General features: G+C 38.5%; 2 protein-coding genes across 2 annotated transcripts; both read right to left on the bottom strand.

Moving 5' to 3' along the window:
• Positions 1 to 11898: 11898 nt before the first annotated feature.
• LOC138885795 (uncharacterized) lies at positions 11899 to 12363 on the bottom strand. Its single transcript, XM_070166774.1, has one exon. It carries the CDS (start codon positions 12361 to 12363, stop codon positions 11899 to 11901), a length of 465 nt encoding a protein of 154 aa, XP_070022875.1.
• A 2963-nt stretch (positions 12364 to 15326) lies between these two features.
• Positions 15327 to 16646, bottom strand: LOC104220956 (uncharacterized). The gene has a single exon (XM_009771922.2). It carries the CDS (start codon positions 16644 to 16646, stop codon positions 15327 to 15329), a length of 1320 nt encoding a protein of 439 aa, XP_009770224.2.
• Positions 16647 to 17063: the final 417 nt, after the last annotated feature.

The raw sequence follows: 17063 nt of genomic DNA, 5'->3' as shown, positions 1-17063 counted from the left end.
TGGATCCTAAGAAGATTACAGCAGTCAAGGACTAGCCTAGACCCACGTCAACTATAGAGATCTGGAGTTTCTTGGGTTTGGCAGGCTATTATCGTCGATTTGTGGAGGGGTTTTCATCTATTGCAACCCCGATGACCAGGTTGACCCAGAAGGTTGTCCAGTTCAGGTGGTCGGACGAGTGTGAGGAGAGCTTTCAGAAGCTCAAGACAGCTTTGACTACGACGCCAGTGTTGGTATTGCCTATAGGTTCAGGGCCATATACGGTATATTGTGTCGCATCTCGTATTGGATTTGGTGTAGTGTTAATGCAGAATGGTAAGGTTATTGCATATGCTTCACAACAGTTGAAGATCCACGAGAAGAATTATCCAGTTCATGATTTAGAGCTAGTAGCCATTGTTCATGCGCTGAAGATTTGGAGGCACTATTTATATGGCGTGTCGTGTGAGGTGTTCACGGATCACAAGAGTTTTCAATACTTGTTCAAGCAGAAGGAGCTAAATTTAAGGCAGAGGAGGTGGTTGGAGCTATTGAAAGACTACGATATCACCATCTTGTATCATCTGGGGAAGGGCAATGTAGTGGCCAATGCTTTGAGTAGGAAGTCAGTCAGTATGAGCAGTCTTGCATATATTCCGGTTGGTGAGAGACCACTTGCTTTGGATGTTCAGGCTTTAGCCAATCAGTTTGTGAGGTTGCATACTTCTGAGCTCAGCCGTTTGCTAGCTTGCACAATCGCTTGTTCTTCATTATTTGAGCGTATCCGAGATCGGCAATATAATGATCCTCATTTTCTTGTCCTTAGAGACACAGTGTGGCACAGAGGTTCCAAGAAGGTTACAGTCGAAGATGATGGAGTTTTGAGGATGCAGGGTGGTATTTGTGTGCCTAATATGGATGGACTTTGTGATTTGATTCTAGAGGAGGCTCATAGTTCCCGATACTCTATTCATCTGGACGCCGCCAAGATGTATCCAAACTTGTGGCAGCATTATTGGTAGAAGAGGATAAAGAAGGATATTGTTGCGTATATATCTCGGTGTTTGAATTGTCAGTAGGTAAAGTACGAGCATCAGAGACCTGGTGGTTTGCTCTAGAAGATTGAAATTCCTGAGTGGAAATGGGAGCGTATCACTATGGACTTTGTTGTTGGACTCCCATAGACTCAGAGGAAGTTCGACGCAGTGTGGGTTATTGTGGATAGGCTGACTAAGTCAGCTCATTCTATCCTATGGCAGTTTTCTATTCTTATGAGCGATTGGCAGAGATTTATATCCGGGAGATTGTTCGTCTTCATGGTGTGCCCGTGTCTATTATTTTTGACCAAGGTACGCAGTTTACCTCGCATTTCTGGAAGGCAGTTCAGCATGAGTTGGGTACTCGGGTTGAGTTGAGCACATCATTTCATCCTCAAACGGACGGATAATCCAAGCGTACCATTCAGATTTTGGAGGATATGCTCTGAGCATGTGTTATTGACTTTGGAGGTTCGTGGGAACAGTTCTTGCCATTAGCAGAGTTTTCCTACAACAATAGTTACCAGTTGAACATCCAGATATCTCCCTATGAGGCTTTATATGGTAGGTAGTGTCGGTCACCGGTTGGATGGTTTGAATCGGGAGAGGCTCGGTTGTTGGGTACAGATTTAGTACATGATGCCTTGGATAAGGTTAAGATCATTTAGGATAGGCTTTGTACAGCTCAGTCTAGGAAAAAGAGTTACGCCGACCGCAAGGTTCGTGATGTGGCATTCATGGTCGGAGATCGAGTGTTGCTTCGGGTGTCACCCATGAAGGGCGTGATGAGATTTGGGAAGAAAGGCAAGCTAAGCCTTAGATTCATTGGTCCTTTTGTGATTCTTGATCGAGTAAGAGAGGTGGCTTACAGACATGCATTGCCGCCGAGTTTATCAGCTGTGCACCCAGTGTTTCATGCATCCATGCTTTAGAAGTATTACGGCGATCCATCCCACATGTTAGACTTCAGCACTGTCCAGTTGGACAAGGACTTGACCTATGAGGAGGAGCTGGTAGCTATTATAGACCGGCAGGTTCATCAGTTGGGATTGAAGAATTTCCCTTCAGTTCGTGTGCAGTGGAGAGGTCACCCTGTTGAGGCAACAACCTGGGAGTCCGAGTCCGATATGCAGAGCCATTATCCTTATCTTTTCACCGACTCAGGTATTTTTCTATGTCCGTTCGAGGACGAACAGTTGTTTTAGAGGTGGAGAATGTGATGACCCGAAAGGTTATCTCTTGTTTTAGAAGTCAAAACTGTGTTTCGAGGCCTTAAAAATCTCTTTTTGTCTCACCTCGATTTGCGTGCACAGTCCGGGCACATTTTCGGAAAGCTTTTATGTGAAATTTTAGAAAAATAATAAATTTGGTCATTAAAATTGGTTAAAGTTGACTTTGGTCAACATTCCTGGTAAACAGACCTGGACCCGTGATCGGACGATCCCGTAAGGTCCGTAGTAAAATATGAGACTTGGGCATATGCCAAGAATCAAATTTCGATGTCCTAAGCCTTAGAAAAGAAGTTTTAAAGAAAATTGTTTGCTAGAAAATATAAAGGCTTTTAGAAGTGATATGACGCATTTTCTTGATGGTAACAGGCCTGTATCTTGGTTTTGGAGCCCGGTACAGGTTTAAAATAATAATTAAGTCGAATTTGTGAAATTTGATAAGAATTGAAGTTGAATTGGTATAAATCGGACCCTTAGTTGAGAAAATGGAAATTTCAATGTTCTTGAAGAATTTCATGAATTTGAGGTTAAATTCGTAGTTGTTGATGTTATTTTGATGATTTGATCGTACGAGTAAGTCCATATGATGTTTTTAGACTTGCGTGCTAGTTTGGTTTGGAGCCCCGAAGGCTCGGGTGAGTTTTGGATAGGCCACAGAGTAAAATTGGACTTATAGGGTTGCAATTGCGACATCTGCACTTGATAAGTGGGATTTTTTGATGGGATTCTTCTTCATTTCTTAACTTTTTCAAACCTAAACATCCCATAGGCAATTTTCTTGAAGAGAGTTCTTCCCCAAATCATAGGTAAACAATTTCTAACTTATTTTCTTCAATCTATAACATCTTTTTACATGATTTCACTTCAAAATATAGGGGGTTTTCACGGGAAATCGGGTGTTTTTGGGTAGAAGTTAGGATTTTCAAATTTGGGGATTTGGACCTCAATTTGAGGTCCAATTTCAAAACTAATTACATATTTGAGTTCGTGAGTGAATGGGTGATAGGGTGTTGGTTCGAACTTTGGGTTTTGACCAAGCGGGCCCGGGGTCAATTTTTGACTTTTTGGGGAAAATAATGGAAAATCTATTTTCATGCACTAGAATTGGTTTATTTAGCATTTATTCATTTTTTAAGTAAATTGTAATTAGATACAAGCGAATTGGAAGAGGAATTGAGAGGTAAAGCAGTAGTTGAGGCTCAATCTTGTCCGTGGAATCGAGGTAAGTGTTTGGCATAACCTTAGCTTGAGGGAGTAGGAGTTGTGGTCTATTTTCTATGTGTTAGTATTGAGTACGACATATAGGTGTGGTGAAGAGTATCTATACGTTGGTGTCAAGCATGCCTGTAAGTCTTATATCATGATTGTTGTGACTCTATTATATATAGATCATGCTAAAATTGATGATTATTAATGTTGAACAAATCTTATGAAAGTTTCTTGATAATTGATTATTGTTGAGAATTGGCACAAGTTGAGCTTCATTTGGTAAAGTAATTGTTGAAAACGAGATTGGTTATAGCTGAATCCCTTGCCGGGATGTTATTGTTGATATTGTTGATTCCCTTGCCGGGACATTATTGTTGATTCCCTTGCGGGACTTATTGTTTCTATTGTTTAGGTGTGGAAGAGTGTAAAGCACGAAGAGTGATGCCATGCATGATATTATGACTGAGTATAATGCATGAAAGGTGATGCCGTGCCGATATTATGAGTGTTAATGCACAAAAGGTGATATCGTACCATGATTTGAGAGTTAATGCACGAAGAGTGATACTGTGCCGATATTGTGAGGTATAATGCACGAAGGGTTATGCCGTGACATGATTATGTGAGGTAAAGTACGAAGGGTGATGCCGTGCCGTTTCTGTTATTTCATATGGTGAGGACGAGACTAAAAGATCGAAGGGTGATGTCGTGCACGTATTACTGTTTCATCATTTTGTTGATATAGTTGTGATGTTCATTATGCTTCTTTATTAATGCTTCTTTATTGGTCTACTGTTAGAATCTGATATTCCCTGCAGCATGTCCCCTTCCTACCTTATCTTGTTGATTCCTGTTATTATGGTTTTATCTGTATATGATTTAACTGCACATGTATATATGATTGTCGTGCCCTAGCCTCATCACTACTTCGCCGAGGTTAGGATCGACACTTACTCAGTACATAGGTCGGTTGTACTGATACAACCTCTGCACTCTTTTATGGAGATTTTGGTACCGAACCCGGTTAGTAGCTAAGGTAGCTGCCTTCAGTCCAGGGAGACCAAGGTAGATCTGCTGTCATCTGCAGAGCCTGGAGTCCCTCTTCCCTATTTTAGTTTTCTGCTGTCTCTTTTATTTCCGAGAATAGTTTTACTTTCTTTTCAGTCCAATATTTGTAGTAACTCGTAGATGTTCGTGAAGTTGTGACACCAGATCCGAGGGCAGACTTGTATTGGATTATTTGATCATGTTATAACTCTTCCACATTTATCATCTGTTTAACTTTAGTTTCTGCTTATAACTGTTTGGGATTGATTGTTACTGTGTAGAACCCTAATAGATGGCTTGCCTAGCTTTCACGAGTAGGCGCCATCACGTCTTCCGAGGGTGGAAAAGTCGGGTCGTGATATGCAGTAGGCTTCAATAGTTTTGACCATTTTTCTTGGCAGAAGGAACATCTGAGCCCAATAGGATTGTATGCCAAATAGCACAGTTTGTACTAGATGAACCCTCCCAGCATATGACAGCTTCTTAACTGTCCAAGATGAAATTTTAGCCACCATTTTGTTTATTAATGATTTCCACTGAATCATAGAGCTTTTTTGTGGAGAAGATGATTCTTCCTTACTTAATGAAAGTTCACCTAACACATAACCAAGCTTATTTAGTATCAGATCTCTAGAGGTTTGAGAGACTCCTTTAAAATAAACTGAGCTTTTGTCCAAATTGGCTTGTATTCCGGATGCATCAGAGAAATCCATGAGGCATATTTGAGTTATAGAGACAGATGATACTTCTCCTTTGGCAAATAAGAGCAAGTCATCTGCAAACACAAATGAGTGACTCCTAGTTTGGCACATTTGAGATGGTATCTAAAAGCACTATCTTCTTTTAACCTACTGAGATTTTGCTTATGTACTCCATAACTATAGTAAATAAGAAAGATGACATTGGGTCACCTTGTCTTAAAGCTCTTACAGCATCAAAGGGATCTATAGGTCCTCCATTAATCAAGACAGAGTAGTTTAATGTTCTAACACATTCTAGAACCCAGTGAATGAAACTTATTCAAGCCGTTTAGACAACTTCTAAAATGTTTCGTTAAAAGAGTTCTTCTTCTTTTTTTGGTAGAAAAGAAAACTATGCAGTGAACAAGGATATCATTGACTTTCTTCATCGAAAAGTTTGTCTAAAGAACCTTTTGTAATTACTTTGCTAGTGGCGATATGAGCTTCGTGACAGCAGTTGTAATATAGAAAATAAAATATCAATATCGTACCGAAATATATACTTATAAGTTACACAATACACATATGATATTCGGTATTTAAAAATAAAGTGTCAATATCATACCAAAAAATATACTTATAAGTTACACAATACACATATTATTGATTCTAATATAAATATTAAAGTTCTAAATTTTAGTTTCCGTTATATTTATAGTCTTTTTTTTAACCTTTACAACTTTTTTTTAACTATTCTTGTTTTTCCCTCTTTTCTTTGGTTGCCTACATACGTTTCAACCTTTCTTCTATCCAGGTTTAGCATTTTTTATTTTCATCTTTTTTTTCCACTATATTATAATGTTTTTATTTTCGTACTTGTTAGTACATTACTTAAGAATATTATTGTCTATGCCTTTTTATACTAGTAAATATTCGAGCCGAACAAACCGAATAATTTACCAGACGGAATAAAGCGAAATCGAGAAGAGAAAATTCGAATCATACCTAATTTAAGTAGGTATGATATTGGCATAGCATTTTAAGAAACCGAATACCAAAAAATATCGAATCGAAATATTTAAATATCATAATGTACCGACCGACAAACACCCCTAGTTATCCGTTAGGGGTCCGTCCGAAATAAAAGAAAATCTGGTAGAAGTTGGAGCAGCACTAGCAAGTGAGTGATTGGTGAGGGGTAAAATTTTAAATTCAACGAAAGTTATCAAACTCCAGCTTTGCAAATAACGATTTTAATAGTTGTGAGCGAAGTTATGGCTAAACACCTCACTACCACACTGATTGAACTATAAAGTGACTCAAACTTGACTTATGATTGTATATTATGCTACAACATACGATGAAAATCACTAATATATGTGTAATTACGTAGAGATTGTGTATTTAAAAAAACACTAAAGATGGAAAACGGTAGTAAAGAAATTTCCATGCAATTAGTTTTTAGTGTAACGACCCGATTAGTTGATAAAGGGTGAAAAGTGCATGTTTTAAGTGTATTTATGTATTAATTATTATGTGAGTTGCGGGAGTGCACACTACTTTTGAAGTAAAAATGCGCACATTACGTGTTTCTTATTTGTGGGAACGAACTTGCGCAAAAAAGAATCAAATAGGAGCAAAATTGGCGAAAGAAAAGCTGAAGGCAGAAATCTGGGATAGTGAATCGCCAAACCGGGAGTGGACCAGAAAAATATCAGCTTTTCTAATCCGAATTAGGAGAAGCCAAGCCCTCCCCATAAACAATATAAATATGATAGTTAGCCACTTTTTGAAGGAGAGAAGGCCTTAGGGAATCAAGAACATACTTGGAATCAGAGAGAAGCCATAACAGAGTTCAAACCGTGGAATTCATCTTGAGTTCTCTTTTTCCCTTCTATTATTGATTTTTATGTATTCTTGGAAATTAATTGATATTGCTACCATGACTATGCGTGGCTAAACTCGTTCATTCTAGGGTTATGGTTTTACATGAATGTTGGTATTCGAATATTGATTTGATGATTTAATTTATCATATTAGGTTGTTTATTCATATCATGAGCCTAATCATTTTACTGCCTAGCTAACAGTAAAATACTATGTATGAATCTTGAGTTGAACTTGAAAGATGTAATTCTTGATTGCAGTAGGATTGAATAGAGCGTGATCTTGAACCTAGTCATTGGGGAATTGATTTGCGAATACGGATAGAAATATACCTATTTTCCGTACTTAGCCAATTACACAAGAGATTATTAATGTGTTCTTTGCATCTCTAATCTCATCGAAATATAGGGTTTACAATAAATTCAATAGGCGAGTAGAAGTTATCGAATTTCTACGAGTATTATTGTCCTTGCACGTTAATAACCTAGCTAAATTAATAAGTCGAGTTGATTAAAGAATTCAACATGATTATTAGTTAACCATGACCCTGGAATATTATTTCTCATTGAATTAAATCTTTCATGCTAAGTGTGCTAGTTAATTAGTTCTACTTTTAATCGCAACTCTAGTTCATAGAATTAATTAAACAAAAAATCACCTTGAAATTGTTCTTGACTCGGTAAATTAGAAATTTCTTGAGTTAGTTTATAGTTGATCACAAGTCCTCATGGGAACGATACTCTATTCACTCTTTATTACTTGATTGACCGCGTATACTTGTGTGTGCGATTTAGGGCAACACCGAATGTTTTGAGAATTTGCATCCCGTTCGGTGTCTTAAAGTCTCGAGTAGTTTCGTATTATGTTAAATGACTTGCGTGTATAGTCGAGTTGGGTTTTAGGATGATTCAGGATCAATTTGGAAGAAGGATTCTTATTCTAGAAGCTTAAGAGGTAAGAGTTGATCGGAGTTTGACTTTTGTGTAGACGACTCTGAAATGGTGTTTTGATGATTACAATAGCTTCATATGGTGATTTTGCATTTAGGCTTGCATACAGATTTGGATTTGGAGGTCCGTAGGATAATTTGATGCATTTTGGCAAAAATTGAAAAAATTAAAGTTTTGGAAGGTTGAGAGGTTTGACCGGGAGTTGACTTTGTTGATATCTAGTTTGGATTTTGATTCCGATAGTTGGTATAACTTCGTTGTGTAATTTGGATCTTGCATGCAAAATTTGACATCATTCCGGGTTGAATTGATATGATTCAGTGCGAGTTGTAGAAGTTAGAAGTTCATAAGCTCATTAAGTTCGATTCGAGGTATGATTTGTAGTTTCGATGTTATTTGATGTGATGTGAGGCCTCGAGTAGGTCCGTGTTATGCTATGGAACTTGTTGATATGTTTCAACGGGGTCACGAGGGCCTCGGGTGTGTCTTGGATGGTTCCCAGTCTATTTCTTCTTGCTTTTGGGTTGCTGGTTTCTAGTGTTGATGTTGCTCTTCGCAATCGCGAAGATGAAGCTGCGATTGTGAAGTGATTCTGGGAAATTTAGTATTTTTGCTCATCGCGGACGCGACAGTGGGCATGCATTCGCGAAGGTGAAGCTGGTTGTTGTTTGTGTAGGGTGTTACGCGTTCTCATAATGGAATTGGTGACTGGTGGAATGTTACTCATTGTGTTCGCGAAGGTTGGCCAATCTATCATCACGTTCGCGAGGTTTTTCCCGCAGCGTAAGCAGTGATTTTTGTGCTCCGCGGCCGCGAAGGGTGTTCCACGATCGTGTAAGAGGAATGCCTGGCTAGAGTTATAAGAACTCTATTTCGAGGGTTTGGCCATTTTTATCATATCTTGAGTTGTAGGTATCACGACCCAGATTTTTCACCCTCGGGAGTCGTGATGAAGCCTACTAGTGAAAGCTAGGCAAGCCAACTATTACGATTAATCTATCCTTTTCATTTTTCATCTCTTAACAATTACAAGTTAACATATTACAAACAGTGGAGATAACAATGCAGATGAAGAAAATTTAACAATTAAGCTAATACCAATACGAATCTATAAACATAAACCACCCAGAATTGGTATCATAATTTCACGGACTATCTAAGAAAAACTACACATAGGGTCTGAACAAGAAAGTACATGTCTGTCTCTGAAATAGAAAAGAACTGAAAGAAACTAGATAGGAAGGGGACGCCAAGGCCTGCGGACGCCTGCAGGACTACCTCGGGTCTTTGATGGACTGAAGGCAGCAACCCCTAGCTAAGGTCTGCATGCTCTAGTATCGGAATCTGCAAAAAAGAGTGTAGAGTGTAGTATCAGTACAACCGACCCCATGTACTGAGTAAGTGTCGAGCCTAACCTCGGCGAAGTAGTGACGAGGCTAGGACACAACAAACAAATAACCTGCAGTTAAACAGTATCTAGCAGAATAACATTAATAGAAGTAATTCAAAAGTAACGGGAGAGGGGTAACATGCTATGGGGGAAATACCAACATAAAAAATCATAGTAATAGAGGAATAAGACAGTTAAGATATTTGAACCGAAATTAGCAAGAAATCATAACAAACAGGCAACAAGTGCACGACATCACCCTTCTTGCTTTATCTCTCTTCCTCACCATGTAAATATTACAAATGTGCACGACATCATCATTCGTGCTTTATCTCTCTTCCTCACCATATGCATCAATATCAATGTAAATTTACACGGCATCACCCTTCGTGCTTTATCACTCTTTCCTTACCATATGCATGAGTATGAATGTGCACGACATCACCCTTCATGCTTTATCTCTCTTTCCTCACCCAAACAATTGCAACAACAACATCCCGTCAAGGGAATCAACATCAAAAATAAATACATCCCGGCAAGGGAATCAACAATAAGAATTAAATACGTCCCGGCAAAGGAATCAACTATAACCAAACTTGTACCAGCAAGTAACTTCACAAATGAACCTCAACTGGAGCCAATGCTCAATAATAAACAAATAACAAGAAGATAATTATAAGTCTTTCTCAACATGGATAATCAACAATTTAGGCATTTGTAGTACATTAAGAAACACAACGATCACAATTTAAGACTCACGGGCATGCTTGACACCAACTTATACATACTCGTCACCATACCTATATGTCGTACACTACACTAGCACATAGCAAATAAGGCACAATACCTATTCCCTCAAGTTAAGGTTAGACCAAACACTTACCTCGAACTTCCACAGCTAACTCAAGCCTCAAACACCGCTTTCCCTTTAGAATTCGCCTCCAATTTATTTGTATCTAACCCAAATTAATTTAACAACATCAATAAATGCCAAAGAATTCGACCCCAATGCTAATTTATAGATTTTCTATCATTTTTCCTTAAAAAGTCAAAAATCGACCCCGAGCCCGCTTGGTCAAAACTTGAGGTTCGGACCAAAAACCGATCACCCATTCACTCATGAGTTCGGATATGTAATTAGTTTCAAAATCTGACTCCAAAGCGAGGTCTAAATTCCAATTATTCAAAAAGCCCTAACTCTACCCAAATTCCCAATTTCTACCATAAAACCCTAGATATTTGGATGAAGATTGATGAAGTGCAAAGGAAAATTGAAAGAAAATGGTTTAGAATCATATACCAATACTTTGGGGAAGAAATTGCTTCTCAAAAATCGCCTTAATGCTCTCTAGTTTTTGAAATATGAAAATGTGGGCTAAATCCCAATTTTGCTACTGTTTTAAGTGTTGGGCGACAGTGTTCATCGCGTTCGCGTGAGTACTGTCGCGTTCGCGAAGAGCTGCTAGTTGAGGACTTACGCGATTGCTGGAGAAGCTTCGCGTTTGCGAATGCTTAGCCCAGCCCTGACTTCGCGTTCGCGATAAAGGGGTCGCGTTCACGTAGTTCTCCTTAGGTTCCCTGACCAGCCCATCCTAAAGCTACGCGTTTACAGTTGAACGGTCGCGTTCGCGTAGAGCAAACCCCCCCAATGCTCCGCGTTCACGACCTGGGTCTCGCATTCGTATAGGGTAAAATCCTCCCCAGCCCTGTTTCCATTTCGCGATCGCGAGAATGGCTTTGCAACCGCGACACACAAAACGTCTGTGCACCAGAAGCAGCAAAACCTGCAACTTTTCTAAGTGTAAAAACATCCCGTGGTCTATCCAAAACTCACCCGAGCCCTCGGGGCTCCAAAACAAACATGCACACAACCCTAAATACATTATACAGACTTACTCGTGAGATCAAATCGCCAAAATAACGCCTTGAACTATGAGTTTAGCATCAAAATTAAAAAAAAATCTCAATAACTCTTCAAGTTCAAATTTTCACAACCGAAGGTCTGATTCACGTCATATGAAGTCCGTTTCTTACTAGATTTTACAGGTATGACTTAAATACTATATAAAACCTATATCGGGCTCCGACACCAAAATACGGGGCCGATACCATCAAATTCAAATATTTTTAAATTTTTCAGAAACTCTTATAATTTCAGGTAAAAACGTTTCTTCAAAAATTTATTTCTCGGGCTTGGGACCTCGGAATTTAGTTCCGGGCATACACCCAAGTTCTATATTTTCCTACGGACCCTCCGGGACCGTCAAATCACGGGTCGGGTCTGTTTACCCAAAATGTTGGCCGAAGTCAACTTAAATTTAATTTCAAAGGCAAAATTATCATTTTTTTTGGTAATTAAACACTTTTATTACCAAGTAAATATTTACAATATATACCTAGAGACTAAACTTCTCTACTCTCCTTTGTTGGACATGAAGCCCCAATGTAAGGATACTACATTACCCCCTAACCTACCGTATTCCTTTCTAGATTATACTGGGTAGCAGTTCATATTACTTAGGTAGGCATCCAGCTTTTTACAACTTTGAGCTCGTATATGAATTTCCTGCACTATCACTTTCACTATACTCACAACATTGACTTTTTCCTTTTGAAATATACTCTTATTCCTAGCTTGCCAGACATGATAAATAACTGCAGCCAAAGTAATTCTGTATAACTCTGCTCCAACACTCTTTCCTGTTGCTTTCTCCACTGCCCATTGTACTTCTTCATGCCATTGTTTTTTTCTTCTCATGATCCCTTCCCATTGTAACAGTTTCTGCCATATTTCCCATGCTACATCACATTCAAAGAAGAGATGTTGAACTATTTCATTGCTCCGTTGACATAGTGAACATACTGTTTCCTCCATTAAGCCCCATCTAGCAAGTCTTTCCTTGGTAGCTAGTCTGTCTAGGATTGCCAACCTTAGGATGAAAATCCATTTAGGCATCCCCTTGTTATTGCATACTAGCCCTCTCTATGGAACCTTTTGGAAGCCCCCTTGTAGTCTTTTGTACATCTGTTTGGTGGAGAAACTATCTAGTTGCTTCACATCTTCTTCTGAATATCCTGCCTCTTGGAATTGCGCCTTTGCTTTGAAGATCTTATGTATTACCCAGGATGCATTCCTAGGCTCTGTGTCCCAAGTACTTTTCCCTTTTATATAATACGTATGGACCCATTGCACCCACATTTTCTCCTTCATTTTACATATATTCCATAGCAACTTACAAATAGCTGCTTTATTCCATATCTCTATGTTGATGAAGTTTAGTCCCCCTGCTGATTTAGGTACACATAGTTTGTCCTAAGCAATCAGTGCCTTTATTGTTGGTTCAACATTCCCAGTCCATAGAAATCTCCTACATATTGTCTCAATGAATTGTATAATCTTCTTTGGTAGTATGAAGACTTGTGCCCAGTAGTTATGAAGTTTTTCCAATACGCTTTTGATCAATGTTGCTCTCCCTGTATAAGATAATAACTTGGTTGTCCAGCATTGCACTCTACTCAACATCTTGTCAATCAAGGGCTCACATTGGACTATTGACAGTCTCTTTGTACTCAATGGGACACCAAGATATCTAAAGGGTAGTTTACCTTTAGTATATCCTAGTATTTCCAGAATTCTTTACTGCACCCTGTTGTCAACTCCACCAAAGTATACATTGCTCTTCCAGAAGCTTTGGAGAATCTTTGAAACTGATTATGAATTTCCACCACAGATTTTTCCTCTCCCTTGCAGAATAGCAGTAAGTCATCAGCAAATTCTAACTGTATGAGATTCAGTTTAGCACACCTTGGATGGAACTTGAAGTTTTTGTTGTTTCCTAGCTGCTTGAGTAATCTACACAAGTACTCCATTGCTATGACAAAAAGCAGTGGTGAGAGTGGATCTCCCTGCCTTAGACCTCTCTTTGCTTCAAATGGATTGATTGGCTTCCCATTTAAGATTATTGAGTAAGGTACTATGCTTATGCTTGCCATCACCCAATTTACATATTTTTATGGAAATCCCATCAGCCTCATTACTTGTTCCACATAAATACATTCTACTGAATCTGTTCCAGGTACAAGTTGTCATGGCTCATTATAATGTTGTTTGTGATCACTCTTCCAGGTACAAAGGTTGTTTGACAATTATCTATCACCTTTGGCAAGATTTCTTGCAATCTGTTTGTTAAGATTTTGGATATGATCTTGTACAGAACAATGCAACATGATATAGGTCTAAATTCTTTAATATTGCTGGGATTCTTCACTTTTGGGATCAGAGTTATAGTAGTACAATTGATTTGCTTACACTTTTCTGAATTGTCAAAGAATTCCAATATTGCTTCAGTCACCTCCTTGCCTATTATATGCCATGCTTTCTTGTAGAAGAAAGCACTGTATCCATCACAGCCTGGAGCTTTGTTGTCATCAATACTCTGAAGTGCTTGTTTAACCTCCTCTTCAGTTACTTCTCTTATCAGATTCAATTGTTGTTGTCTATTCAGGTTGTTCCCCTGCTTCATTACTTCTGAGTTTACTGCTGGCAATTGTATTGCTGCTGTTCCTAGTAGATTTTTGTAAAATTTTAGAATCTTGTCTTCCATATTTGTAGCTGTATTTAGTAACTGACCTGCATTATTAAACAAACAACCTATATGGTTAGTGGCTTGTCTACTCTTAATGCAAGCTTGGAAATAAGTTGTGTTTGCATCTCCCAAGTTGAGCCATTTGATCCTTGACTTTTGCCTCATAATGCTTTCCTCAATTTTAATCCATTTAGCTAGATCCTTCCTTGCTTCTTTTTCTATTGTTATACCTTCTGTACTGCAGCCAGGTCCATCCCTTTGCTTCTGAATCCCTTCCAACTTTAGTCTTGCTTCTTGGATTCTTTGCACAGTATTGTTAAATTCTTGTCTATTCATCTGCTTCAATTTGCTCTTTATCATCTTGAGTTTCCTCCATACTCTGGTAATTATTTTTCCTTCTTTTCTTTTTCTCCGGCATTCATACACAGCATCCTCAAATCCTTTATGTTGTGCCATAATGTTAAAGAACTTGAAAGGTCTCCCACCATTTTGTTGCTCAAAGTCCATTGTTAAACTTAATGGACAATGATCTGAGAACCTAGGTTGCAATGTCCTTCCTTCCATTACAGGACATTTTTGAATTCAGGCAGCATTAACAAGAATTCTATCAATTTTGCTGTGAACATGGTTGTTAGTCCACGTATACTTTCTTCCTACTGTATTTAATTCAGTTAGTCCATTCCTCCAGATGAAATCTTTGAAGTCTTTCACTTCAAATTCCTGTACTGGTGTCCCTTGAACCCAATCTTCATTAGTCAAGATGGTGTTGTAGTCTCCCATTAACACACAAGGATCAGTAGCACCAGCCATTGCTTTTTCCATATCTTCCCATAGTCTTTTCCTATCCTTTATTTTATGCATACCGTATATAGCACCAAATCTGAATTTATTGCTATTATGACTCTCTATGACTTCCCCTATTATGTATTATTGGTGCATTTCATACCCTTCAAAGTCTACCCTTGTTTGATCCCAAGCAATCCATATTCTACCACCTGGAGCCTGTGAATAATTTGCTATCCATCTCCAGTTATTGAAGATCTTCTTTATGATACCTTCTGCCTTTGTTTTTTTAACTCTATTCTCCAAAACTGCTATAAGCACTACCTTATTCTGCCTAATAAATTTTTTTAGTTCCTTTTTCTTATACACCTTATTCATACTTCTAACATTCCACACTATGATGTTCATCATTATAAATTTCTTTGATTATTGTTACCCCCTCTGCCTCTATCCCTAGGCAGTTCCATATCTTTGCCTTGTTCCCTTGTCATTTGGACTAGCCTTTATGCAGTATCTACCAAAGCTGTGAAAGCATTTCCATTGTTAACTTCTATCTCATCTCTTCCATCTCCATTCTTCTTTGTAGCAGATTTATTTTTTGCCAATTGCCATTTTCTTCCTTTAAATTGTTACTTTGTATCCCATCACTGACTTCTTCCAATTGCTGCAAGAATCTTCCTCTTGTATCAATTTTATCAGTCTTGGGATCTAGATTTCTTACAACTTTCCATATCTTTCCTTGATTCTGCATACCATATGTTTGCTGCCCCATCTCTTGCTTCTGAACTTCGTTGTTGTGGCATGAATGACCAATTTGACAGCAAGTTTGACAGTACTGGTGTTTCCAGTCATACTGTACCAATTGCTCAATCACTTTGACATTAGGGTCAACCAGCTTAATTGTCCCAGGTAGTGTTCTAGTTATATCAATTTCTATAAGGATCCGAGCATATGAGATCCTATCAGCCACAGTTGTGCAAGCATCAGCATACAAAGACTTCCCTAGTCCACTTCCAATTTTGCTAAGCGCCTTATTACTCCAGTACTTCAGTGGGAGTTTTGGGAATTTAACCCATAGCGGAATAGTTTTCAAAACCTCTTCATTAAAGTCAAATCCCTCAGCCCAAGCTTTTAGTATTATAGGTCTACTGTTCATAGTATAAGGCCCATTCATCAACACTTCATCTCTTTCTTCAACACTATTCAATAAAATTGTGAAATATCCATCACTATGATATAGTACCTTAGGTTTTCTGACTTTTCCCCATTGAGCAGCAACAAATCGTTCAATAGCTCCTATTGTTGGAGTATTTCCAACTACATACATTATTAGAGCTCGATTCCATTTCTGTTTCTCCTCAGCTATATCTTCTTCCAGGATCTGTACTACTACTTCACCTTCTTGTATCACTGGTGGAATATATGTTAGATCCATTCCTTTTGCAGCTAATTTGTTGTCTTGCAATAATCCAGCCCATGACCTTCCCAGATTGGTTGGTTTCGTCTGGTTCTGCCTGTCTTCCTCAGCTCGTATATTCATTGTTTCATTTCCTTGCTCCTTTACCATACTGTTTGTTACTGTTTCATTGGGTTTTGCTCTGCTAGTGCTTGCATCTCCAATGGCAACTGGTGTTACATTCATCCTGGGCATCCCTAGATTAGAGGGATTCACTGGGGTATCTGAATTAACACGATTGCAGCTTAGATCTGGCCAATTTAGCTCACAATCACTGTCGAGATCCAATTCCTCTTCCTGCATTTTCCCCTTTGCATGTTGTTTTCCTTGTTCCTTTGAGTTGCTTTCCTTGATTCCGCGATCAATTAGTAACAATTTGGACTGATTATTCCTTGGCCTCCCTCTTCCTCCCATTTCCGGTGGTGGCGCAGTTATCTCATCTAACGTGCTCCAAAATTTACATAAAAGCATTCCGAATATACGCCCGGACCATGCACAAAAATCGAAGTGAGATAAAAAGAGGTTTTTAAGGCCTCACAGAATTCACTTTTAAATCAAGTGATGACATTTTGGGTCATCACAGTAGGTCTCGGATTTGAGCGATTTTTAAGCGGTTCTTCATGTATTGGTTTGGGGTAAATGTTCTCAATCTGGATTTGATTTTATTTCATTATTCCATCTTTATTTTTATCATTAAATTAATGATTTGAGTTGGGAAAAATGGAAATTTTGTAAAATCTTTAAAAAATTTAAAATGAGGATTTGGAGGACGATTCGATATCGGAAATTGATAATTTTGGTGACTCATATCGGAATGGGTGTTTGAATTTT

This window comes from Nicotiana sylvestris, chromosome 2 (assembly GCF_000393655.2).
Source record: "Nicotiana sylvestris chromosome 2, ASM39365v2, whole genome shotgun sequence".
Lineage (NCBI taxonomy): Eukaryota > Viridiplantae > Streptophyta > Magnoliopsida > Solanales > Solanaceae > Nicotiana > Nicotiana sylvestris.
This window is presented reverse-complemented; position numbering and strand designations above follow the sequence as displayed.

Excerpts from the sequence above, each read along its gene's own strand:
- LOC138885795 (XM_070166774.1), bottom strand. The coding sequence starts at position 12,363 with ATGCCTAAATGGATTTTCATCCTAAGGTTGGCAATCCTAGACAGACTA.
- LOC104220956 (XM_009771922.2), bottom strand. The coding sequence starts at position 16,646 with ATGGGAGGAAGAGGGAGGCCAAGGAATAATCAGTCCAAATTGTTACTA.